The sequence below is a fragment of the Mesoplodon mirus genome, assembly GCF_964341445.2.
Source record: "Mesoplodon mirus genome assembly, chromosome: 20".
Classification (NCBI taxonomy): domain Eukaryota; kingdom Metazoa; phylum Chordata; class Mammalia; order Artiodactyla; family Ziphiidae; genus Mesoplodon; species Mesoplodon mirus.
In genome coordinates, this window is record NC_138996.1 from 8,098,398 (window position 1) to 8,125,455 (window position 27,058).

The 27,058-nt window shown below is 41.7% G+C and overlaps 1 protein-coding gene across 1 annotated transcript in view; it reads right to left on the reverse strand.

Moving 5' to 3' along the window:
- Window positions 1–27,058, reverse strand: part of HOOK3 (hook microtubule tethering protein 3) — a 104,257-nt gene that overhangs the window by 57,902 nt on the left and 19,297 nt on the right. Inside the window, exons 3-8 of the mRNA XM_082608429.1 lie at window positions 17,401–17,473; window positions 14,362–14,412; window positions 12,642–12,774; window positions 9,250–9,317; window positions 2,347–2,409; window positions 1,038–1,121 (exon numbers count right to left, since the gene is read on the reverse strand). Of these exons, the coding sequence (XP_082464555.1) occupies window positions 1,038–1,121; window positions 2,347–2,409; window positions 9,250–9,317; window positions 12,642–12,774; window positions 14,362–14,412; window positions 17,401–17,473 (472 nt within the window). The remainder of the gene's footprint in view (window positions 1–1,037; window positions 1,122–2,346; window positions 2,410–9,249; window positions 9,318–12,641; window positions 12,775–14,361; window positions 14,413–17,400; window positions 17,474–27,058) is intronic.

A 27,058-nucleotide genomic window follows, 5' to 3' on the forward strand; every position in this document is an offset into this window, starting at 1 on the left:
TTTGACAATTCTATTTTTAGTGTTACTTATCTCTGACTTTTTCTTTTTAAAATAGCATCTTGTCCTTATTTTATAGATGCGATATCTTCACCAATTTCACGAGGGTATTAAAAATTAAAAAGAAAAATCTCTTCTACTACCCCAATTTCTCCACCTCCTCTAGGGCTAGTTTCCTGTTTATCTTGACCCTTCTCTTTTTTGTTACGCAGATTTTCCTCACATGTAAGAATCGGTTTTCTGTAAATTAGAGAATCCAGAAAGGTCAAAATGAAAAGGCCTTACCCTGCAATACTAATACTCGGTCTAACCTCCTGTACTTCTGTTTGCTTAAATTCTTTAGAAGAAAACCCTCTGATTGAGAAACCAGCTACAGGTCAGGGTATCTGCAGTGGGTGACGGGCAATGGGGCTGAGCTCACCTACAGAAGACCCCATTACACCTCGCTGCAGCCTTCCACCAAGCATGGGGGCTCTCTGGGGTTCAGCTACAGTAGCTCCCTCCCCCTTTATAGGTGTTCTTGGCCACTGCATTCTTTACTCCTTTTAGGCCGTTTGGCACTTTATCCAACTGCCTTTTGGCCTTCTGAGGTTGATGATGAGCAGTGGTGTGCTGTTGCTGGCTATAACCAAGCTGCTTGCTAAATATTCGGGAGTCTGGTGAGCCGACTGTTAAACCATTAACAGTCGGAATTGGTCGCTGTGACAGTGTTTATACCATGGAAATTGGAAAACGCTACAAATCAGGGCTTTTAAAAATCTCCCCCAGCCCTCCTGAGAGCCGATCTCTCTCCTCTTGCTCTTCTTTTCTTGTGGGCTTATCCCATTTTAAATTCATTTATTACGAATCTGACGGGGCTGTGAGAAGGAAGGAAAACTCTGACCTTTGTTCAGTCTGCACTCTTTTTCCAGGCTCTGTTTCCTTTTTCTTCTCGAACTAGGGCTGTGTTACAGCCAAACTGTACCACACGTGGGACCCAGGGCACATGGTGGGATGCAGAGCCGTGCTGCAAACAGGTGGTGCAAAACCAGATCTCTTACCTGCAGATCCAACTCATGGCACCTTTGAGCAATTTCTTCCTTGGCCGACAAAGCTTCATTCAGTTCCTCTGAAGTTTTCTTCAGCTGGGTAGAAGCAAAGAGCTACAGTGAACATCACAATATGACGTGGCAACAACTAATGATCGCACATGTACAATACAGAATTAAACGCTTCCCCGTGTTCTTTCTGTGGGGCAGGGAGAAATCAAGAACCCTTCTGCACGAGTCAACAGAAGGGTTTCTTCCAACTGCAGACATCTTTTCGTCCTGAGTCTTGTCTTTTCTGTACTTGGAAATTGGTTCTTTACTCATATCAAGTTTTCTTATACATCTCCTAGGGACACTTGGTCCTTGGTAATGTTGATTCTGTAATAACTGAGAAATCTCACCTTGGTAAAATATATATGTGCCAGAGGAACAGGGGTTCAATTGTTAAAATAAATAGCTAATGTATTTCAACACAATTGTTGTATGGTTTAACAAATATTTATTCTCTCAGTACTTAGCAGTCAGGATATATGGCCAGAAGAGATAGGCAGCTGGATTGGTCTTGGATTGAGATTTTGCCCCAGAGAAGGTATTAAGGTAAGAGAATCGATTATTTTGACAAAATCATCACAATAATAGACCATGAAGTCTAGGCCAGAAAGAGAAGGTAACTGATTAAACAGATGATGAACTGCGTAAGCTAAAGTATGAAGTGGGGAGATTTCCAAAAATAAGATGACGATGTTGGAAGAAGAAAGAGGAGTAGGCTTCAGGTAGGCAGAACAGTAATGTTCACTGTGGAGTCTAAGCAAAGTGAGGAAGAATGAACTAAGATGATGGGCGGTCAGTGAAAACCAGACAGTTCACTTCTTCACAAAGATGAAGGGTAGAGGAGACTTCTTCAATGGAAGAGTAACATGAAATAAAAGGTAAGATATCTTTTGTATTATAAATAAATCACAGGATTAAATGCATGCCATTTTCCAGGACTGCAACTATTGTGTTAAACGTACCATACAGAAAGATATCACTAATGGAAAAAGAAAAACCATGACTAGAAAACATGAATTATAGTAAGTTAAAGAGGTTAATTTATTTTAAAGTGGGTTGTGCAATAATATGTTAATTACAAATTACAAATTTAATTACAAGTGTGTAATATCCATTAGTAAAGTGGCTTAAGTTCTTGAATTTTAGGTAAAAAATAAAGAATTATACCAATATATTTCATAAGCAATTTCAACTGAAAAATCCTTTTCATTAATATCTAAAGTTCACCCTTTAATCTCTGCATGGATAAAAACAATGCAAGATCAGGTACCTGGCGATCAAGGTCAACATAGGCATCATTCCCAGCAGAGACAGGAGACTCTTTACTCATCAGCTGAAATTTAAGATTTAAATGATTACAACCACGAGAAAAAAGTGACATTCTATATAATACATTTACAACAACAAACATGAACACCCATAGAATTATAAAAATTACAATGAAATCACAAATGTAAAAGGAACATTTTCCTAGACACTGAAGCTCTTCAGCCTGGAGCTTTGTTTTGCTGCAGGATTAGCCTTCACTTAAAATCACACGTGTAATTCCGGTATGCATTTTCACAGCAGGGCCAGTCATGAGACTCAAGTATTACTTATCCTTACCACTAAAAAGATAAGTCTTTAAGTTAAAATGTGGCTAAATATTTAAATTATTGACTTTTCAGTAAAAAAAAAAAAAACAGTAACACTAAGTAACTATTTCTGAAGAATAAACGTGGGTCACATCAATATCAGCCTAAATTAACCGCTAATGTTCAGTGATGACACGCACATACACACGAATCTAGGTCTCAGCCTCTCTCACCCTTGTGTTGCACACAGAGAAGATCCAGAGGGTGTGTGAGGGTTTGGGGAGAAGGGGTAAAATTCTGACTGTGACCAATGTCAGGGGCAGACTCAAATGTCCCCATTTTCTCCCGTTTCCTTCTTATGCTCTGTCTGAAGGACAAAAGAGAGGGACAATTAGAAACGTGGGGAGAGACTACTGGGAGATCTTGTCATTTCAGCCTTCACTCCACTCTCTAAAGGACTGAAATGTTAGGCTCAGCTGTACCTTTTCCTCTGCATCAGTGGTTCTCAACACTGACTGAGAAGTCCCCAAACCAACAACAGCAGCATTGCCTAGGAACGTGTCAGAAATGCAAATTCTTGGGTCCCTGCCCAGATTGACTGAATCAGAGACGCTAGGGTTAGGGCCCAGCACCACACACTGAAGTCTGAGAACCACTGCTCTCTATTAATGTCATGACAAGAGTGAAGGTCCCTTAGCATAATTAGGAGGGAAAAAAATCTCAGAAAGAGTAAAATTTTTTATGCTGTTATTGTAAGAATATTAATAAAAAGATGCTCAAAAGATTTTTCTTCCAATTAAAAAAATAACACCCAATGTAGAGAAGATAAAATTCAGAAAAAATACAAAGAGAAAACACCCATTATTCTACCATCCAGAAATAACCACGTCTATAATTCTGAACTATTCAAGAAGCTACCTGTGCCATGGGTTTCACACAGCTCAAGTAAGAAAGACAAATTCAGTGTCACGTGATGAGGGCTGTGACAGACACTCAGAGAGGAAGGATCTAATTCGGGGGGTGCGGGGGGGCAGACGGGAGTAGAGGTATTTTCTTCCAGTCTCCATTGCTACATGTTAGTTCTTATCACAACACAGCAGCACCTGTGAATAAGACCCCCTGAACACAGCCTCCTCCCAGTCAATCCCAGCTAGGATGTCCACCTCGACGAGGTTTCCAGGTCCTATACCTCCCGACTTCCTCCCTGGTCTTCACTTACAGACCACCATCTTACGTTCATTCTTCCTCACTTTGCTTAGACTCCACGGTGAACATTACTGTTCTGCCTGCCTGAAGCCTACTCCTCTTTCTTCTGCCAACATCATCATCTTATTTTTGGAAATCTCCCCACTCCGTACTTTAGATTACGCACTTCATCATCTGTTTAATCAGTTACCTTCTCTTTCTGGCCTAGACTTCATGGTCTATTATTGTGATGACTTTGTCAATATAATCGATTCTCTTACCTTAATACCTTCTCTGGGGCAAAATCTCAATCCAAGACCAATCCAGCTGCCTATCTCTTCTGGCCATATATCCTGACTGCTAAGTACTGAGAGAGTAAATATTTTTTAAACCATAAAACATAATATATAGTTTCCAATCTCAGCTGGGCCTTCAAAGTTGCCCCCAAAGTGCAGCTATGCTTCCCCAATCAGCAGTCTCTTTGTTCCCTTTAGAGATTATTCCAAACCTTTCCTGCTTCTCAAACCTCACCAACTCCCCACTACTCTTCATCAGAAAACCTTGCCTCCAGATAAGAAATTCCCCAGTTTCCTGTACCTTAACCTACAGAATTGGCAGCATTCATACCCATCCTTTCCTTCTTCAATCTTGTTGTAATACACTCTCAACCCTGTCTCTTCCCAGCTTCTCAGAGACCCTGTACTATTTATCATCCTCTCTCTTGTTATCTCAACCTCTATCTTGCTCTTTCCTGTGGCTTCTTCCTATTAGCATTTAAAGAATTAAAAGACTATCATTTACTTGATTACCAATCACATTTCTCCAAAGAAGATAATATACAAATGCCCAACAAACATATGAAAAGATGCCCAACATTAGTCTTTAGGGAAATACAAGTAAGTCACAATTAGAAAACACTTCACATCCACTAGGATGGCTAATATCAAGAAGATGGACAATAACAAGGGTTGACAATGAGGGAGAGAAATTAGAATTCTTAGCACATTGCTGGTGGGAATGTAAAACGGTGCAGCACCTGTGGAAAACACACCTGTGCTGGCACTTCCTCAAAAAGTTAAACATAGAATTACCATGTGACCCAGAAATTCAATTTCTGGGTATATACCCAAAAGAATTAAAAACAGGTGCTCGGACTTCCCTGGTGGTTAAGAATCCACCTGCCAATGCAGGGGACACGGGTTCGAGCCCTGGTCCGGGAAGATCCCACATGCCGCAGAGCAACTAAACCCGTGTGCCACAACTACTGAGCCCACGTGCCACAACTACAGAAGCCGCGCACCTAGAGCCTGTGCTCCGCAACAAGAGAAGCCACCGCAATGAGAAGCTGGAGCACCACAATGAAGAGTAACCCCTGCTCACCGCAACTAGAGAAAACCCGCATGCAGCAACGAAGACCCAACACAGCCAAAAATATGTAAACAAACAAATAAATAAATTTATTTAAAACATAAAATAAAAACAGGTATTCAAAACAGCCCCGTACACTCAGGTTCACAGCAGCACTGCTCGCAATACCAAAACGGTGGAAACAACTCAAACGTCCATCAGATGACGACTGGATAAACAAGATGTGGCACACCCACACCATGGAATACCATTCAGCCACGAAAAGGAACTAGATATTGACACGTGCTACAAAATAATCTTGAAAATGGTAAACTTTATGTTATGTGTATTTTACCACAACAGAAAAAAAAAAATCAAAGTCAGCTGCAGCTGAAGAAAGACATACAGACCATCATCTTACAAAAGCCCTTCCGCAACTCCACAGTTCTATCCAGCCACCCCATCCTCCTCCACGGCCCAATCAGTCACCAAGCCTATTAAGTAAAGCTCTGACAAGGTTCAAACCTGTCCACTTCTCTCCACCCAGCCGCCATGACCTAGTTCAGGCTTCCATCGTTCCTCACCGGATAATTACTAAGGTCTCAACTGCTCTCCCTTTTTCTAGCCTTGTTTTCCTCCGATCCATTCTTCTCACTGCCTGGATTTTCTCAAATACAGACTTCAGTGTATTTTCTCCTTAAAAAGCACTTCACTGGTTTCCAAAATTCCAGCTCTTTCCACAAAGCTGCTCAGCGTCCTACTGGCCTTACGGCTCTTGCCTTGCCTCCAGCACCCACACCCCCCGCGCCTGCGGAGGCTTCTTCCGACACCTCCCCGCGCCATGCGGCTGCCTCCTGGACCGCAAGCGTGTGCCCTTCCTGACCTCTTCTCCTCCTCCAGTGCTCAGACGAGATGCCGCATTCGCTGAGAACCCTTCCCCAGCATCCCCACGCTGAGGGACACACTCCTTTGAGGTCCCACTATCTTTTCCCCATCACGGCACTTTTCATTCTGAATGCTTTGGATGTATTTGAATTGCTCGTTTGGCCATTCTTCCCTTTAGATCACACTTTGTGAGACAAGAGGCCATGTCTATCTTTTCCATAGTTGTATCCTGAAGGCCTCCTATAGCTCCTACTGAATTCTAGGTGCTCGATAAGTATTTACTAAATAAACAAAATGAATATGCACGTAAAATGTACTGCGTTAGCGAGTACCAGCATCATCAGCACATAGTAGGTGTAGATAAACGCTTGCCAGTACGATTATCACTATCCATCTCTCTATTTCAGATTTCCTCAGAATAAATTCCTAAAAGTGAAATTACAGGATCAATTACAGTAAGGCAGAACAGTTAGTGGCCCCCTTATTATTTTTCCTGTCTTTGCTTAGTAACAGAATCCTCAAATTTTGGCTGGGTCCATGACCACTTGGAAAAAAGACCACATTCCCCAGCTTCCCTGTGTGGCAATGTGAGTAACAGCTGGATAACAGGAGTGAGAATTCCTGGAAGTTTACTAAGAGGAAGTGGAGAACCTTCCTTCAGCCCTGCCTGCTGGCCGGAATGTGAATGTGAGGGCTGGAAGCCAAACAGCCACGGCTGACCACGGGGTGGGAATCACATAGTAGGGATGGCAAACAACAAGATGCAAGAAAGCTGCGTCCCTGATGCCTACGGAGCCAACCCATGACCACTTCAGAGCAAATTAAACTCATATCTTGCTTGGGTGACCATCATTTTGTTAGTTTACCCTCCTACCATCAGTGCTGACTGACAAACTGATCCTCTCTTAAAAGCTTTGCTTTGCTGAAATGTCCTGCATAATAGTGAATTTGGCTAATCCTTTGTCCCCAGTGAGTAACTGGGAGGTAGCCGCTAAATCTCTGGGATTTCTCTGCTGAGTGTCTTTGTTATTCATGGTGGGTCCCTAGATAGTTTAAGCTAGGAGATGACTCTGGTTGGGGGCTGGTGACGCCAGGAAAACCAACCGCATATGAGAGGGTTGGGGCTTTGAGCCACTTGATATCAGCCTGGCCTCTGGGGAGGAGACAGGGGCTGGAAATTTAGTTCAACCTTGTGGCCAATGATCCAACCAATCACACCTATAAAATGAAACACCAACAAAACGCTGGACATGAAAGCTCGGGTGAGCTTGCTTCCCTGGGTGGCAGCTCTGTGTGTGTTGTCACACAGTAATGTGCTGGGAGGGTGACATGTCTTGATTCCACGGGGAGGGGACAACAGAGAGTGAGTTTGGGACCCTCCCAGACCTCCATTTCGGGGGGTGGGGGGCTGGTTCTGATTCGTATCCTTTTGCTGTAATAAACCGTCACTGTTACTGAGTTCTATGAGTCATTCCAGCAAATAATCAAATCTGAGGAGGTAGTGGGAACTGCTGGATTCATAGTCAGTTGGTCGGATTTAAAAGGAAATGCTTCATAGCACAGGGAGATCAGCTCGGTGCTTTGTGACCACCTGCGGCGGGGATAGGAAGTGGGGGTGGGAGGGAGACGCAAGAGGGAGGAGAAATGGGGATACATGTATACATAGAGCTGATTCACTTTGTTATATAACACAGCAATGTAAAGCAATTATGCTCCAATAAAGATGTTAAAAAAATTTTTTAAATTAAAAATTAAAAAAGTAAAATAAAAAAGGAAACACTTTATCTTAATTTGCATTTAGCATTTTTCATGTTTGTCTGTTGCATTTTTTTCTGTTAGTTACTTACATTCTATACTATTTTAGTTCCCTTAAAGATTTCTTCCATTACTTCTATGATTAAAAAATTCTCCCATCTTAAGGTCATTTTCACTTTTATAGTTTCTATGTCTGACACCTGATGGAGTTCAGGACATGCTACCCCCAAATATGGCAGCTTGGCATGTTGAATGTTTCAAGCTGAAGGAATTTGAGAAACAGCAGGGACAGGAAAGATTTTCTGACCTTCCTCTGAAGCAGGTCTTAAGTCCCTCACGTGAGAGGCACCCTCCCTATACTCAGAGGAAAGGAGTATCCAAAGTCAGAGGGATGCGGAAGGAATCTGAACAAACAGGACTTGCCGTTTTTCGCCCTATCACATTTTTCCACGAGACTTTCCACTTTTCACCAAATCCAGCATCAAAACACTCAGGTTGAAACACCTCTTTGGGCTCCCCTGGTGGTGCAGTGGTTGAGAATCCGCCTGCCAATGCAGGGGACACGGGTTTGATCCCTGGTCCAGGAAGATCCCACATACCGCGGTGCAACTAAGCCCATGCGCCACAACTACCGACCCTGTGCTCTACAGCCCGCGAGCCACAACTACTGAGCCCGCGTGCCGCAACTACTGAAGCCCACGCACCTAGACCCCGTGCTCCGCAACAAGAGAAGCCACCACAATAAGAAGCCCGCGCACTACAAGGAAGAGTAGCCCCCGCTCGCCGCAACTAGAGAAAGCCCGCGCGCAGCACCAAAGACCCAACACAGCCAAAAATAAATAAATAAAATAATGTTTTAAAAAAAGAAACACTTCTTTGATCTTCATTTCTTTATGAAGCCTCCTGTGTTGTGTAAAACTTAAGTACATTTGTATGCTCTTCTATTGTTAATCTGTTTTTTATTTGTTTGTTTGTTTTTAACAGAGGCTCCAGCTAAAAACTTGAAAGGGTAGAGGAAAAAACATTTTTCCCCTCCTACAGTTTCAAATAAATATTCATCTAGAAATTGCCTTGAGTCTGGCTGGAGTTGAAGACCCATTTCCTTCCAAATAAGAAACGAATACTTGTGTGAGGCAGACTGTTGGTTTAAAATAGATATTATTCATAATGGCTTTAGGAATTAGTCTACTATTCCTAATTCATTAGAGCATTTAAAAAAATGAGGAATAGTTACGGAATATCTATAATTCCAAGATAAACATTTAACGTTTAAATAAAAATGAGACAAGCTATAGCATAAGTGCGAAGAAAAAAATTCTCAAAAAATGAGTAGGAGAATCTCTTTTTAAAATTTCTACTTCAATTACTTAAACTCATGTTTGCTCCTTTAACTTCTCACAGACTTTAAGCACAAAGGTCCAACATACCTCCTGGATGGCTGTCATGACAACGTGTTGGACAGATTCCTCCATCATCATGATGGCTTGGATGTACTCTGAAAGTAAGAACAACCTGGAATGTCAGTGTTCAAGTTATAGACAATCAAGGGAGTAAAGGCTAACACTTCATGAATTCTGAAAAGAAGTTTCCTGTGTTTTGATTCTTCCTCGGAATTCCTCGTATATGGTTAAATACATGTGTCATAGGTTAAGTAAAGGCTGAAAATCACATTATTTATCCTTCCTTAAAAATAACTGCCCCCCCCATAAAGTTGAGGCTACAGCTAAAGGTCACAGGAATGGAGGATCTCGGGAATGTAAAACAATGAAACGGTACAGCCTAAGGCCAGAATGGAATGGACTCTGTATTACTATTCCTAAAATCTAAAAATCTTTCACATTATTCTTTGCTACATGTTATAAAACTTTGATGTCTGTGTTTTATTCTTATGTGACATCAAAGTATTGAATTGTAAATAATTTCTACCTTAATATTTTCTACAATTAAAAAAAAAAAACTTAGGGAAACTGAGACCTGCTCAGGACAAAGAATTAAGGTGAATTTAAGATAGAGACTGACGCTATAGTTAAACAAACACTGTGTAACCCTGGGCTTTAAAATAATGACCCAAATCTCTAATAAGCTAAAGCATCAATTTCATCAACTTTACCCTCACCAATGCCGAAAAAGAGAAGGCTCCCTTAGCCGTTCCTAGTGACAAAGTTGAAAAAAAAAAATTTCTTGCCTTCTAAATAAAGCCCTGGAAATAGTTTTCATTATTTTCAAATCCAATAATAGATGAAAAAACAGGTATTAAGCATAAAAAATCAATAGGCCAGCTGGATTTCAACAAATACGGTAAATATATTTTAATAAGAAACATTTTTTTTTAATTTTTGAATTTTTTTTTTTATAGAGCAGGTTCTTATTAGTCATCCATTTTATACACATTAGTGTATACATGTCAATCCCAATCTCCCAATTCATCACACCCTCATCCCCACCCAATAAGAAACATTTTAAAACGTAAAGTCATTAGGAAATTATAGCCTCAACCTGCCTCTCTCCACCCTATACCCAAAAAAACACCAAAAAAAAAAAAAATAGTCTCAGCACTCTAATATTATATGAAAGAGTCTTACTGTGCAATCGTTACAGTGACCTACTGGCAAGAAACTCATGGATTTGGAATGCCAAACTGTAGTCCTTTGCTTGACAGGTAACTTGTTTAAAAAAAAAAAAAAAAAGAATTTTGACAGCACTATTAAATTATGACATTCTGGTTGTTAATGCCAAAGCTTTTAGTTAAACAAAGCATGTTTTTAAGGAAGTATTGTCATAAGGATGCTGGTACCCAATCAATGATGCACATGCAAGTATACACTACACACTTAAACCACAGGCACCGTTCTTAGGCCCAAAGCAGGAATACTGTGCATCATAACCTAACCACTTTCCGGTTTTAAAAAAAAAAACAAAGAATCCCTTTAGTCTGAGCTGAACTTTTTGTTTGTTTGGCTTGTTAGTGAGGCGCGTCCTACGAGCGTTGGGTACGAGGCACCAAGCACAGAATCCCCAGGTTACAGAGCAGCTGGCACAGCCGGGATCGGAATGAAAGACTGTGAACATGGTGGGGAGAGGCAGCGGCCCAGTCATGGGAGGAAGACGGACGACAGCCCCGTGGGTGTGAAGGGTGTGACGGGGACAGGGGGCGGAGGTTAGTCAGGTGTGAGAGGGGAAGCGTTAGTTAAGAAGCGGTGTTGCCACGTCAAGGCCCTTCCCCGCGAACACCGTAAAATGCTGGATGATAAAATGATGATGAGAACCGCGTTAATGTACTAGTTTTGAAAAGTTAAAAAAAAAAAAAAGTTACATCTTAAAAGTCCAAAATCCAAGTACGTATGATTACTGGCAGATCCAGGAGGCCGTGGAGAATGAGCTGGGCTACGCCTGGGAGTCTGTCCTGCAAAGTGAGCGTCTAGGTCCAAAGCCTACAGCTCAGCTCAGTACAAAGAGCGTTTAGTTCTAACGTGGGAGACACGCGTTTTTGTCCTCGCGAGCCTCTCACGGGCAAGAGATCTTGGGCAAGGCGAACAATGCTCAGGAGTCTCAGTTTCCCAACTTGTAAAAAGCGCTGTTTGTTCTGCTAACCAGGCAGGAGGGAGAACTCGGTAAATATTATTTTTAGTGCATTTTTACTGCTAATCTCTGCTTTTTCAAATACACCACCACTTGTGTGCCCCAATCTGACAAGTCAGATAGCCAAGAGAAACGCACACTGAGCCAACGCCTCACTTCTAGGAACTGAGAAACAGCCTCTAAACACAGAGCCCTTGTGTCTGCGCTGCGCTACGGGTTACGAAGCAAACACACACACCGTTTCACCGACTCCCCACGACGACCAGCTGTCGTGCCCTCCCTCTGCAGACGAGGAAACAGGCCGGGCCCCCAGGGCAGTGACAGGTAACACTCGGCAACTCAGAAGTGCATCTGATCCAGGCTCTCTGCTGTGTTCCTGAGACCAGAGCATGCCCTCTGGACAGTGAGAGGTTAAAATCCTGTTCAAATTTTTCATCATTTATGTAACTTTTAGGGAAAACCTCAAGCTAGGTGTTACACAGAACACTTGGTCTGTGTGAGAAGCTCAACAAATGTTTCGATTGCCTTCCCACAGAACGACGGATACGGGTAACAACCTTGTCCTCTCCTATGCACACCCTGTAATAAATAATTAGCCAACTCTTAACAGCTACACATCTCCAAGAGCTGATGAATCTCCTAACAGAATAAATACATAAGAAATTCTTATCTGAATTCAATGAACTACATTAAATAATTTTTCATCTGCCTTTTAGAGTCAAGGGTTCTACTTAGAAATGCCCACCCCACTCAAGTGCAAGTTCCGTGAGGGCAGGTCCTGTATCGGTTTTGTCTGACACCGTGTTCCAAGCCCCAGCGCGATGCACGAATTCAGTAAATCTTTGTGAAGTAAACCCTTTGCATGTGCAATCTACAATATCGATCTTTACATTCCTATAGCTGAACTGACTATTATTAATTAATTATTAATTAATTTGGCTGGACCTTGTCCAATTAACAGTAAACTTCATTACATTCAGTGTAGTTAAAAATAATCTACTCAAAGAATTATGCAGTCTTGCAGAGAGGGGAAGAACATCATCATAATCAAATTTATTCTAACCTGTAAAACTCTTTTAAGCTTGAAAACAGATTACTAGCAAAAATCATAGAAAATGGCATACTTTGTGGGGGGCCTTAAGATGTTATTGTTGGTACGTGTGATTTATATATAAAATATACAGTGTGTGTCACTTTCCTTAATCATTTTACATGCATACACTAACATCAGATAAGTTACCTTGCTTCTGGTCACAGTTGACAGCACAGCCTAAGATGAGCTGGAGCATCCTCCCCAGCTCCGCGGCGTCAGAATGCTCCCCGATAAGGTTCACGTCAGGGAGAGTAAAGTCATTGATTTGCTGCCCTAAAATCTGGACACAGATGAAAACATGAGAATTGCATTGACATCTATATGACCAAATAAAATACTTGATAGAGGTTAGTCTGTCAGCACCAGAAACTCACTGCTAAGAGCAGAGCAGTTAAGCCAATCTCACTCCCAATTTCTATTTATACCTCCCATACGTAAATCATAACTATCCTGAGTCACACCAACTTAGCCCCTCATCTGGTATGTGGTATGTATACTGAGCAAAGAAACTGAGTACTACTGACCCCTCCACCTCCCCCAGAAAGACTGGATGTGCACTCTCCAGAGAAGTAGACCCTGAGAGGTTCTGAACCAGGGGGCACCAGAAAGAGGAGAAGTTCAATATAGGTTCATGCCCACAACAGGAAGACTCCCCCCACCCCCGCCACCTTCACTCCGTTTGACTCCAAAATACTGATAACAAGACACCCACATAAGGAAAGAGAATGGAGGCGTCCTTCATGGGGAAACTGGCCCCAAATGAAATGACACATTTAGACAAATGGGTAGGTTTCTGTCTGATAACCCTACAGTGAAAAAAGAAGATCCTAAAAGCACAGGAGCAGGATGAATGTGGCTGTAGTGTGATGGGTAAGGAAGGAGAAGGGAAAGAGGAGGTGAGAGGGGTCACGCGGTGTCCGGTGGCTCCGAGTAAGAAGTGTGGATCTGATTCTCGATGCGACGGGAAACCATGGAAGATGACTTGGAGGATGAGAGTGACATAAATTCTCCTTTTTAAAAGATCATCCTGGCTTGAGAGTGGAGAATAGACTGTAGCGGGGCAGGAGTGAAATCAGGGCACACTCCGTGAGTAATCTAAGCAAAAGCTGGTGATGGCTCGGTAGAGGGTGGTGGCAGCGGAAACAGAGAAAACTGTATTTTGGAGATTTAACTATAGGTCTTGCTGATGATAGCAAATGAAGGAAGGACTGCAGGATGATCTGTAGGCTTTGGACTTGAATAGTAGGGTGGACGGCAGAGTCACATACTGAGGTGAAGACAGATAACGTAAGTACAGATGTAGGTTTAAATGCACGTAAGCTTGTCGGGAAAAAACAGTAAGGAAATAACACAGGTGTTTCTAGGCTATGTTGTGTCCACTTGACATCTGCGATCATGAAATTTAAAGTAAAACTAGTTCCACTGCCTGATTTTTTCCCCCAGCGATATCCTGGCCGTTCTGATGCAGACTCAGAGGATAAACTGAGTTCATCTAGGGATAGGGGTTTGCCGAGGAATAAAATGGAAGTAGGCACAGGACTTGTTAGTAAGTATGCGTGGACCCTAAGCCACCTTCATGAGTAAGGGAAGAAAGGAGAGAGTTAATGGACAGCAGAAGGGAAAGTTTAACATAAATGAGTAACCACTCACAAACTATCCATATTAGAGTGAAAAAGATTATCTAGTCATCACCTAATAGCTGGTGAACCAGCTTTTTGAACCAACATCTTAGAGACCATACAATGGAAGATAAAGCTGATTATTAATATTAAGGTAATATTTCCTTTACTTGAAACTGCTGTAAAATATTGTAAGATTAAACTACCCTACAGTAATACTTCCAAGCAGAAAGAAAAAAACTCCTTACCTCATGATTGTAATCCAGGATTCCTTTCAAAATTTTCTTTAAATTGCTTATCTGTTTAAAGAGAGAGAAAACAACTGGGTAAAAGGCAATCACAGATGAAAATATAGTTTTACCTAAAAAATTTCTGAACCAACTAATCATTCTTATTAATCATAAAGTAAACATAAAAAATAAAATTCTAACAGTACATTTGAATTACTATCATAAAAAGACTATCAGTGGCTTAATTTATTTGATTTAAGAGATTTATAAAGCAAATTAAGTATCCAATTATGTAAAATTTTCAACGTTCTAACCACACTGCCAAAAATTCGAAGGTAACTGAACAAGACCTAACAGTAAGATTAAATTACGTAGATCTTCTGCATGGAAAGAAAAAATGTGTCATCCTTACTGAAGACTTGAGCTCAGTGCTGTTTTACCCAGAAAAGTAGAGTTGCATCTTACATAGAGGGTAAGTTCTAAATTTAGAGCATTAAGCAAAAATTACAGTCAGAATTACCCTTGGATATCTCCTAACACAACCTACAAATCAGGTAGTCACCTATGAAGGAACGTCTCCAAATTCCTCCATGGTCAGAAAAGTGTTTTTCTTCAGCTGAGACCAAGTAAATATTTTGGAGTCGTAAGGTTAAAAAAAATACTACTACATCTTTAAATGTTAGTATAACGCTCAGCATTGCCAAGATACTTGTGCTATAGAAAGCATCCCAGTAACAAGACAGGATGAGGGACCAACACTCACTCAACTCCAGAGCGCAGGCTCCTGGTCATGTTACCTGGGTGAAATCACGGGCAGAATCACCTGCACTATTTACTGTAAACTTATTTTCTTCCCTCTTTTTTTTTGACCTAACTCATCTGGCTGAATTTGTGTTAAGTCATATGCATACACGATATGATGCTGTGGATCATCTACCTGGCTGTCCCCAGGTAGATGCTCATAGTTGAAGATGTCCTAGGACAGAAGACTGTAGGAGTGGTAGCTATCAAATAAAAGATTCCACAGCAGGGGGATCCAGTGGTTAGTCAAAGACACACTTATTTTTAAGGGAGAAAATAAACTGAAAACTTCACATTAAAAAAAAAAGAATCTCATAAATAAAACTAACATGTTTTGTATGCCTAAAAATTTGGAGACACGGAAAATATGTAATATACTTTCTCTGGTTCTAGGGTGTTCAATTTTTCGTATTATAACATTTTAAATTAGAAAGTCTTAAAAATCAATGTGTTCACTTAAAATGGTAGTTTATTCTCCACTGAAAAAAGCTACAAATCTTATCATTAATCAATGGTATCTTAAAATCAATCTAAAAATTGAAGAAATAAAATTGAAGAAACATAATATAGGGTAAAATATAGAGAATAGGAATGCAAATCGGAATGGTTACTTTCAGTTCAGAATATTAAGAGTACAATAAACATCTCGCTTTCTCTCTGTTACTGCCTTTGCCACCCTGGTGACACTGTAGACCCTGTGGATTTATGCACACACTGTGTGCAGGGGCGTGGGATACGCAACTCCCTCTTGTGAAGCAGCAGCAAACGTAAGCTGATTTAGCAGCGACTTTAAACAGGTTATAACGTTAAAAAGCCATCACTTTAATTGCCTATTCTTGAAAGGTTATTTAGAAATTAAACAGCATCCATTCGCTCTAGCTTAGTGAAAAGGAGGAATTAGATTTTGGCAGACCCAATATCTAGTCAGTGAATAAATATTTTCCTCAAACGTGTTTTATGGGGAAATATAAAGACAAACCAAGCTTAGCTCATCTTAAGTCCAGGGGTTTCACACGCTCACTCACTTGCATTTCGGAGTCCCTACCAATGTGTATTAAAAATAAATGGCTCCACATGGCCGCTGAGCCTGCGCGTCCAGAGCCTGTGCTCCTCAACGGGAGAGGCCACAACAGTGAGAGGCCCGCGTACTGCAAAAAAAAATAAATAAATAAAAAATAAATGGCTCCAGAGTTTTCCAAGCTGCCAGTCATGACCACAGATTAAGGTGGTGTAAGGAAACTATAGAGATGGAGAACAAGTCAGCGGCGGCCAGGGGTTCGGGCGAGGGTGGTGTGGTTGATGGGATACCTGGCAGGGATGGGGCAGCCTGCATCGCCACCGCAGGGCCGTTATGTGAGTCTACACACTGACAGGGCCACACAGAGCCGCGCAAACACATAGAAGGGTGTGTGCAGAACGACTGAACTGTGAACACGCTGTGGATCGTATCCACGTCGGTTCCCCAGGTTTGCTACTGCATTACAGTCATGCAAGATGTTAGCCCTGGAGAAACTAGCGGAAAGGTATGTGGAACTTCTCTGTACGTTTCTTTTCCCAACCCCTGTGAATCTATAATCGTTTCAAGATATAAAGTTAAAAAAAATAATTTACAGATGGGTTGCAATTTATATTTCAAAAACTAAACGAAAAACATTACTGCATTAAGTAAGGTTAAAAACGTATTCAACTACTCAGGAACATGCAGTTAGGCGGGTGGGAGGCTGCAGTGTAAACTGTGTTTCTCACTGTGGGTTTCCATCGAAGATGCTGGAGGAATAGCGAAAAATAAGGCTACTAGGAAGGAAATAAAAATAATCCGTTCTCGGAGTGTTCTGGACACAGTTAATAATGATCAATAACAACACGAGCAACTGACATTACTGTCCTAAGTACATTGTATGTGTGAACTCGTTTATCTCTGTGAGGTAGATCCTATCACAATCCCCATTTTACAAACGGGAAAACTCAGGCACTGAAAGGTTAAAGACTTTCCCAGCGGCTGGGAGCGGCTGGGCTGGGATGTGGACACAGCCAGTCTGGCTCTGAAGCCTGAGACCTCAGTCACTATGCTTTGCCGACTCAGACTATATCTTGGTGAGCAATTCCAGGTTACCCCAATCTTCAGTTCTAGATTATTTCACCAAAGGCTATCTAAGTTTCTAAAGCTCACTAGACACATCAGAGCAAAAGTCAACAAGTATGATATACACCCAAGTAAAAGATTAATTAACAAATAGGAAAATAAAAAGAAAATACCTTTAGCCTCCAATTATCTCCTACTTCAGTTTTAATTCTGTTTAGCCAATTTTCATCAAAATATGCAGGATCTCTGCAAATAAGAAAAAGCTAGCATGTTAATATCATGTAGCTTTCGAGCTAAAACAAAACCAAACATACAGGCACACACACAATTGAAACTCATCCTGTATTATCACTTAACTGCAACAAAAAAAGGTATTTGACACATGAGCCACAAAATAATACATGTACATGAGATCGAATGCAATTACAGTAGAAATCTCTAAAACCAACTGTTATCACTCATTAAAAAACATAATTTTATCAAAAGCAAGCTAAAAGGTGAAAAGTGGTAACATACAATTAATACATGTTTTTCAAATTATACACTAATCTGGAATTAACATAATTAATAGATACCATGCTAATATCTAAAAACAGTCAAAATCAATGACAACAGTTTTATAAAGGCAAAAGACGTATATTAGGAAGAAGGTTAAAATAAGCTTTTCAGTTAATATTTCAATGACTTCCATCACCTACTACTTCAAAGGTCACCAATAATGTTATTAAAATTTCAGTTTCTTTAAATAATATAAACAGAGAGCCTGTTTATGTAATACTAGACATTAGACAAAGTTGGATGCCATTTCTGTTTGCAGACGCCCTAAATCTAAGATAACACCGGTGTGGACAAACTGAAACAAGGATAGACGCTGAATATACTTGTGCTTATTTTTCTTAGGAAAACCTCCAAAACTTCTATAAACACTAGAAAGGAAAAAAAAAAAGCTTTTATCCTGGCATGATAGTCGCTTTAAAGTTCCTGAAATCGATGCTCTAAAAAATTAAATTATTTGTTCAAGACCACAGACTGAACACCTCTGTCCTGCTCCAGCAAGTGCCAAGTCCAAAGATCTTTTCATAACACAACCATCTCCGTTCACTCAAAAAACATAATGGCAACAAGAGAAATATGTTAGGGGAAAAAAATCTACATTTCAACTTACACTGTCACTCAGACTGATAAATACAACCACTACTAAATTTTGGTCAAATGATCTTTAAATAAAGTAACCTGCTATGTAGAATTTTAAAAATTTATTATTAAGAAAAATATACATATTTAGGCATAAGAATCTTTTTGTAGAATTTTTTAAATTAATTGCTTGGTTAATTAATTAATTAGTTAATTAATGGCTGTGTTGGGTCCTCATTGCTGTGCGTGGGCTTTCTCTAGTTGCAGCGAGCCGGGCTACTCTTCGTTGCGGTGCGCAGGCTTCTCGTTGCAGTGTCTTCTCTTATTGCGGAGCACGGGATCTAGGTGTGTGGGCTTCAGTAGTTGTGGCTCGTGGGCTCAGTAGTTGTGGCTCGTGGGCTATAGAGCACAGGCTCAGTGATTATGGTGCACGGGCTTAGCTGCTCTGTGGCATGTGGGATCCTCCCGGGCCAGGGATTGAACCCGTGTCCCCTGCATTGGCAGGTGGATTCTTAACCACTGCGCCAACAGGGAAGTCCCAAGGCATAAGTATTTACGAAAAAAGTTACAGCTAAGTTTTCTCTGTAGAAATCTATTAGGATTATTTTTGAAGCCTGTATCCAAGTTAACATGTTAACTTTATTGTCTATTTCTCTACTCTTAAGTTTTTAAAAATTGAGATATAATTCACATACCATACAACTCACCTATTTGAAATACACAATGCAATGGATTTTAGTACATTCACATCACCACAATCCAATTTTAGAACCTTTCCACCTTCTCCAAAGAAATCCTGTATCCACTGGCTGTCACTCCCATTTCCCTCTCTCTCCAGCCCCCAGAAATTACTAATCTACTTTCTGTTTTCATGGGCTTGTCTATTTTGTACATTTCATATAAATGAAATTATACACTGTGTGGGGTCTTTTGTGCCTGGCTTCTTTCACTCAGCATGCTTTTAAGGTTCATCCATGTTGTAGGACGTGTCACCACTTCATTCCTTTTTATGGCTCAAAAACATTCCATTTATGGATACACTACATTTTGTTTATCTATTCATCAGCTGATATACATGCTTCATGTGGGTATGTGCCTCGGAGTGGAATTGCTCAGTCCCGTAATAACTGTGCTTAACATCTGAAGTGTGAACAAACTGTTTTCCAAAGCAGCTGTACCATTTTACATTCCTGCTAGCAACATGTCAGTTCCAATTTTTCCACAGCCTGTCAACATTTATTATTATCTCTCTAAAAAGTTATGCCCATCCTAGTGGGTGTGAAGTATTATATTATCTCACTGTGTTTTTAAAAATTTTTTTTATAATTCATTTATTTTTATTATTTTTTAAATTTTGGGCTGTGTTGGGTCTTCGTTGCTGCACGCGGGCTTTCTCTAGTTGCAGTGAGCAGGCCTCTCATTGCGATGCCTGCTCTTGTTGCGGAGCACGGGCTCTAGGCATGTGGGCTTCAGTAGTTGTGGCACATGGGCTCAGCAGTTGTGGTGCACGGGCTTAGCTGCTCCAGGGCATGTGGGATCTTCCCAGACCAGGGCTCGAACCCGTTTCCCCTGCGTTGGCAGGCGGATTCTTAACCACTGCGCCACCAGGGAAGTCCCTCTCACTGTGCTTTTGATTTGCATTTCCTTAATGACTAACAACGTTGAGCATCTTTTCATGTGCTTATTGGCCACCTGTATATCCTGTATGGACAAGTCTATTCAGAGTCTTTCCTGTTAAACAACTGAATTGTCTTTTTATTATGGAGTTGTGAGAGGTTTTTTTGTTTTGTTTTTTTGTTTTGTTCTTTTTAGTATTCAGGGTAAAAGCCCCTTATCAGATATAAGATGTGTAAATAATTTCTCACATTCTGTGAGTTATCTTTTCACTTTCTTGATGGCATAATTTGCAGCACAATGGTTTTTAATTTTTGATAACGTTCCATTCATCTATCTTTTGCTGTTGGTATTATATCTAAGAAGGTTTTGCCTAATCCAAGGTCAGGAAGATTTACTTCTATGTTTTCTTCTAAGATTCTCACAGCTTTAGTTTTAAATTGAAGTTATGATCCATGTGCATAGCGTACATAAAGGGTCTAACTTCCTCCTCCTGCATGTAGATATTCATACCCATCTATTTTTGTTTTAAGCTTCATCTAGCTTCTTTAGTCAAGGTTCTTTTGTTGTTAAGTCAGAGAAACTAATTTGAGCAAAATTGTGCAGAAAAAGGGAACTTACTGGAAGACCACTGAGGTATGTTATGGTACAGAAAGATAGCTGGGCCTCCTTGAGTACTGAAATAAGGATCCGGAAAGCTGTTAAGAATCCAGACAGTACTCTCCTTCTGACTTTCACCTTTGCTTCTGCCCATCTATTCGTTTTCTCTCTGAAGACCAACTTTTTCTGTTTCTCCACACAACGCTGAAGAGAGCCGCACACACGCTCCAAGTCTTCACCATGCCAGTTCAAGAAGATAGTTTTGAAGACCAGCCATCACTCAATCCCAATTCTAAATTCCCAGGAAACTCCAAATAATACAGGTAGAGTCTGTTTTTCATCCCTAGTCTGACTGTATGTGACCAAAAGGATGGAGAGCCACAAGCAGGACACCCACAACTTCAGGTTTCAGAACCCCCCAAAAGTGTCCTCTTTGCTTAAAACCTCTTGTGAAAATATATAATGTAAAGAAAAACAACTTAAGTGAATTCTACTGAAATATTAAAGAATTGTTATAAAAATAGTTCAGAAAGTAGAAAATATTCCATATTTTTAATAATCAAAAAAGCTGTAATCTAAAAATCATAATCATTGCCAATCAAGTAACAGTCTTTCCAATCAAAATGGACAATCATAAGTAGGGCAATCTGTGAGTCTGGTGCTAAATGGGTGATGATTACCCAAAGCCAAAGGCACTGAACTTACTAGCTAAGTGGCAATTCTGGGCCACACAGCTAAAAGATACTTATATTTCAACAGGAAACCCCTTAACTTATGAAGAAGAATGCTTTAAAATGTCTAAGAGGGCTTCCCTGGTGGCGCAGTGGTTAAGAATCTGCCTGCCAATGCAGGGGACACGGGTTCAAGCCCTGGTCTGGGAAGATTCCACATGCCACGGAGCAACTAAGCAACCCTGTGCGTCACAACTACTGAGCCTGTGCTCTACAACCCGTGAGCTACAACTACTGAGCCCACGTTCCACAACTACTGAAGCCTGCATGCCTACAGCCTGTGCTCCGCAGTAAGAGAAGCCACCGCAATGAGAAGCCTGTGCACCGCAACGAAGAGTAGCCCCCCGCTCGCCGCAACTAGAGAAAGCCTGCGTGCAGCAACGAAGACCCAATGCAGCCCAAAATAAATTTATTTAAAAAAAAATTAAAATGTCTAAAATTATATACTCTGAGAACTCCAAGATTATGGGATACTTCATTTACAACTTAGAGCAACACTTCTTATGAATCAAAGAACTCAGAAAAATCTGAATAAAGTATTTCAAACCAATCACTATGATACAGTTTGCTTCTTGCTTAAAAGATGACCACATCAAAGCCTCAGAATGTGCCTGAGCTGGACGGGAAAACAACAAAAGACAGCCGTTACCACCATGTACTCAGCACCAGTAACCTGCCAACCATGGAGCCAGGCACTCTGCATTCACAGTGACACTGCCAGGAAGGTATCACTGTCCCCATGTTATGCTGAGCAATATCAGACTCAGAAGTTAAGTAATTTCCCCAAGTTCAATCACACCGTTAAGTGGCAGAGTTGATGGTACTGTCGCTTTTGTTACAAGAGATCAGCAGAGTTCAACACGAAACTGGTCCTAGCAAACAACACCAAGGTCCTGTGGCTAATTCTCTCCTTCCTGCTCAGCCGTCTAGTCACAGAGAACAAAGACCCACATCGTTCAAGATGTTCTATGGTTAATAGGGGCAGGTGTCTGTCTCATTCACCACTGTCTGCCCAGAACTTCATGTCTGACACACAGCAGTTCTCATTGATACCTGTGCACTGAAATACATTTGGAAGGTGATGGCACTTTTATTTAATAAGCTTCCAATCTGCTACTTGGGCGGAACACAGCAAGAATAGTAGTCCCCAAATCTAAACTATGACACAAGTTAACCTATCTATGAAACAGAACAGACTCACAGACATAGAGAACAGACTGGTGGTTGCCAAGGGGGAGGGGGTTGGGGGAGGGATGGAGTGGGAGGTTGGGATTGGCAGATGTAATCTATAATAGAGAGAATGGATAAACAACAAGGTCCTACTGTATAGCACAGCGAACTATATTCAATATCGCCTAATGAACCATAATGGAAAAGAATATTTTTTAAAAAGAATGTATATATATGTACAACTGGATTACTTTGCCGTACAGCAGGAATTAACACAACATTGTAAATCAACTATACTTCAATTAAAAAAAAAGAATAGTCAGTCCACAGCCTTCTTCCATTCAATACGACTTTTCCTAGTCATGAACTTGACTCAATATGCAGGCATCTAGCCATAACTCTGTTGTGCTAAGTAGTTTACAATTTCAGCAATGTTTTCTAAGTACCCCTTAATAAACGTTCTCAGGCTAGGATCAAACAGCATAAAGGTGATTTTCTCCAAAATATTAACAGATTATACTTCTGCACAGATACGTAAATGACAAGGGATAATCTTACTGGGAATGTTCTTCATGAGCCAGAAACCATCTTTAGCGTCTTACTATGTCCTGACTCCTGTTAAGAAAATGACACAAACGAGCCACAAAACATACGAAGCCACTTCCTCAACTTTCCCAGTAACACATCTATTCGGCTGTAACTTATGCACCAGGCACAGCTTAAGCTAAAGGAAAAGCCCATTAATTTTAATCCGTAACATAATTCCAGGAATACACTGTCATCCTGCAGTCAACTGCTTCCACAGAGACCAAAAAACTAAATTTTATTTCTACTGCTTAAATTATTTAAGTACCATAATATTCTTATTGAAGTCCCCCAAATTAAGATGGGGTCCAAAACAAACACTGTATTTTGACTCAATTTCTTAATATGACATTTTTATTAGCAAATGTTACTATTTTTACAAATAGATATGTTAATTCTTAGGTCTATTTTCCTTTTTCTTTTGGCCACGCTGTGCAGCATGCGGGATCTTAGTTCCCTGACCAGGGATCAAACCCGTGCCCCCTGCAATGGAAGCTCGGAGTCTTAACCACCGGACCGCCAGGGAAGTCCCTCTTAGGTCTATTTTCTAATGATCTTTTCATTACCTAAAACAATCATTTTGGTCCCCGGCCACTAAATGGATATTGAAGAGTTGGCTATGACATTTATATTTCGCTTCCTTGATGACAACAAAAATAAAGCAAATTATGCTTTAGCCCCTGCTGTGTTAGAAAGAGCAACAGAGGCGCAGAGGCACGGGCTCTAAACCAAGGGCAGGCAATCGGGTCCCATAAATAAAAAAAGGCGTTCCACCACTGTCCGCAGCTTGACCTTCATTTTATCTCTTTCGGTTTCATCTACTTTCTTTTTCCCACTTTCTTGAACTCTGAAAATAAAACCTAATGGCACTTAGAGGCACAACTTACTGCTTCTGATCCTGCTCTTTCAATCAATACGCAGTTGTGGCACAATAAAAAATATATTTGCCCTCTGTCCCTGGATCCTGGCGCTGAGCTCCTAAAACCCTGAGAATTTCCTGAGTGATGGGGTGTCCTTTATAACTCATCATGAGTCCTTTCCAGCCACACCGGAGCTTATGCTAACAGGGTGATTCACTGTGGGACCCGCAGACAGCTTCAGGACGAGGACTGGTCCCAGAGGAACTTTCAGCCCCACCCCTGACCTCCAGGAAGGGACTGGCGGTGGAGTTCAAACATGGCTAACGACTTCACTCACGTCTCTTTAGTGAAACCCCCCAATAAAACCCTAAACAACAGGGTTCAGAACTTCGGGACGGGTGAGCACATCACTGTGCTGGGAAGGCAGCGGGCTTGCGGGGTCCCAGAGCTCTGCACTGCCTCTACCCCACACGTCCCTGTGCATCTCCTTCATTTGCCTGTTCCTGAGTTGGATCCTGTACACTAAAAATGTAATCATAAGTACAGAGCTTCCCTGAGTTTTGTGTCATTCTCGCACATATCAAACCTGAGGGGGTTCATGGGAACTCCTGAATTTTCAGTTGGCCGGGCAGAAGCGTGTGTGCCCCAAGGACCCCACCCGTATCCACCTGGCGTCTGCAGTGGGGACAGTCTTGTGGGACTGGGGCCTTAACTGCCAAGTGTGCCCCGAGTGTCAGAATCAAAGGACTGTGACCTTAACTTGTGGGTGTGAGCTACCTCGGGAAGCTGGTGTCAGAACATCGAGTTGGTACCAGGGAAACTGGTGATGGAAAAAGACAGAGTGGTGAACTCTTCTTAGAGATAAAGGATAAAAGGAGATAAAAGTTGCCTTCTTTTCATTTCCAAGTTCATAATTCCATATTCATTCATTTAGCTAACATTTACAGAACACCTACTCTAGAGCAGGACAAGGGGCTCTGGAAGGTAAGGGTGGCGGCGATACTCAACAGGTGGTCAGGGTGGGCTAGGTGGGGAAACGGCCAGCTCTCAGTGGGGACCGGCAGCTGGTGAGGAAGAGTGGCATGTGGATGTCTGACTGACAAACATCCGAGGCAGAGGGACAGGCCACGCACAATGCCCCCAGCAGGAGACGTGCGAGGACAAGCAGGGCGCCGCTGCGGGAAAGAACGCCAGCAAATGAGGTCAGGGTTCAAGAGGGAAGAGATATGGGAACGTGTGTATGTGTATAACTGATTCACTTTGTTATAAAGCAGAAACTGACACACCATTGTAAAGCAATTATATTCCAATAAAGATGTTAAAAAGAAAAAAAAAGGAATGAGGTCCGAGTGGTACCAAGGGCTCAGGTCACCTGGGCTCTGATACATCACTGTGAGCCCTTTGGCTTTTACCCTGAGTGAAATGGGGCACCCGTGCAGGGCTCTAAGCAGAAAACCTCACTGTGGCTGCTGGGTTCACATGAGACTCCGGGGCACGCAACTACAGAAACACCGACACTAGTCAGGAAGTTACCAACATGATATGGGCAAGAGATGACGGCAGCCAGACCAATATGGTAGCCGTAAAGGTAATAATTTTTATCATAAAACGTTTTTACTCCTAAAAATTCCACTATACATCTGTAATAAGTAAGGCACCTTCCTGTGCCTTACTAACCACGGTTCTGATACTACACCTAACATAATAAAGAAACACTCCCAGAATACCACCTAATACTCAATCTATATTCAAATTTCCTCCATTACATCCTTGAAATGTCTTTGTTCAAACAAGATCCAACCTTCATGCATTGCATTTGTTTTTGTTTTTGTTTTTGAAACTGTGGTAACAACACTTAACATGAGCTCTGCCCTCTCAAGAGACACTCAAGATCAGAGTACAGGGCCATTAACCACCGCACAGTGCTGCACAGCAGGTCTTAAGGGCTTGTGCATCTCATGCAACTGAAACTTTCTACCTGTTGAACAGCAACTCCCCATCTCCCCCAAATCCCAGCCCCTGGCAGCCACCACTTCACTCTGCTTCCATGAGTCTGACCACTTCAGACACCACCCAGAAGTGGAGTGGTACAGTCCGCCCCCCCGGCACTGGCTTTCTCGCGTAGCATGACGTCCTCCGGGGCATCCACGCTCTGCACACGGCAGGTCTTCCAGAAGAACCACGTGATGCTTTTGGTCAGTGTCTTTCTCTCTGGACTCTCTGGTCTAGAATAGCCCACCCCGTTCCTTTCTTCTCTTGACATTCATTTGCTGAAGAGACCAGGTCAACTATCCTGTGAAATATCCCACTTTCTGGATCTTCCTGATCCTTTCCTTGTGACTCAGTTTAACCTATTCCTCTGTCCTCTGTATTTCTCTGTAATCTGGAAGTTAGATCTAAAGGCTGGATTTAGCTATATTTTAAAAGTGTAGCCTTCAGTATTTCCTGATGGGTTGGATGCAGGATGTGGAGAAAAAGAAAGAGAGGTTTCAAGGTCTGAGCAACTCAAGGCCAGAAATGCCAACAACTGAAATGAGAAGACTTTGACTGAGTGGGTCTGAGCGGAAGACAGGGTTTAGTTCTAGATACGACGACTCTGAGGTGTCTTTTAGACCCAACTGGAGATGCTAAGTAGACAATCAGACGAGTCTGGATGTCAGAGGAGAGGTCCACGCTGGAGATAAAAATCTGAGCATCATTAGGATAGGGATGCTATTTAAGGCTATGAGACTAGACGAAATCATCGAGGGGGTGAATGCAAACAAAAGATAAGAGGGGCCAGGCCTGAGTCCTTAAGCTCTGCGTCCTTAGGAGGGAGCGCAGGAGAGGGAAACCAGCACAGGAAATGCAGATCATCCAGTGAGACAGGAGAGAAACCTGGAAGGTCACAGTATCCCGGAGGCCAAATCTTAGTAAGTGTCAGAAGGAAGTAATAAGCAGATGAGCATCTGTCCTTTGGACGCTGCTGCCGGTCCAGACGAGGACTGAGAACGGGCATTAGCACCAGCAACAAGTGCAGTTCTAACATGATGGTGGGGAAACCCTGACGGAAGTGGGTTTAAGGGGGGCGGGGTGGGGGGGGACTCTGAGACAGATGCTGCACGGGCAGGAGAACGGCAGCGGTGACTGACAGGAGT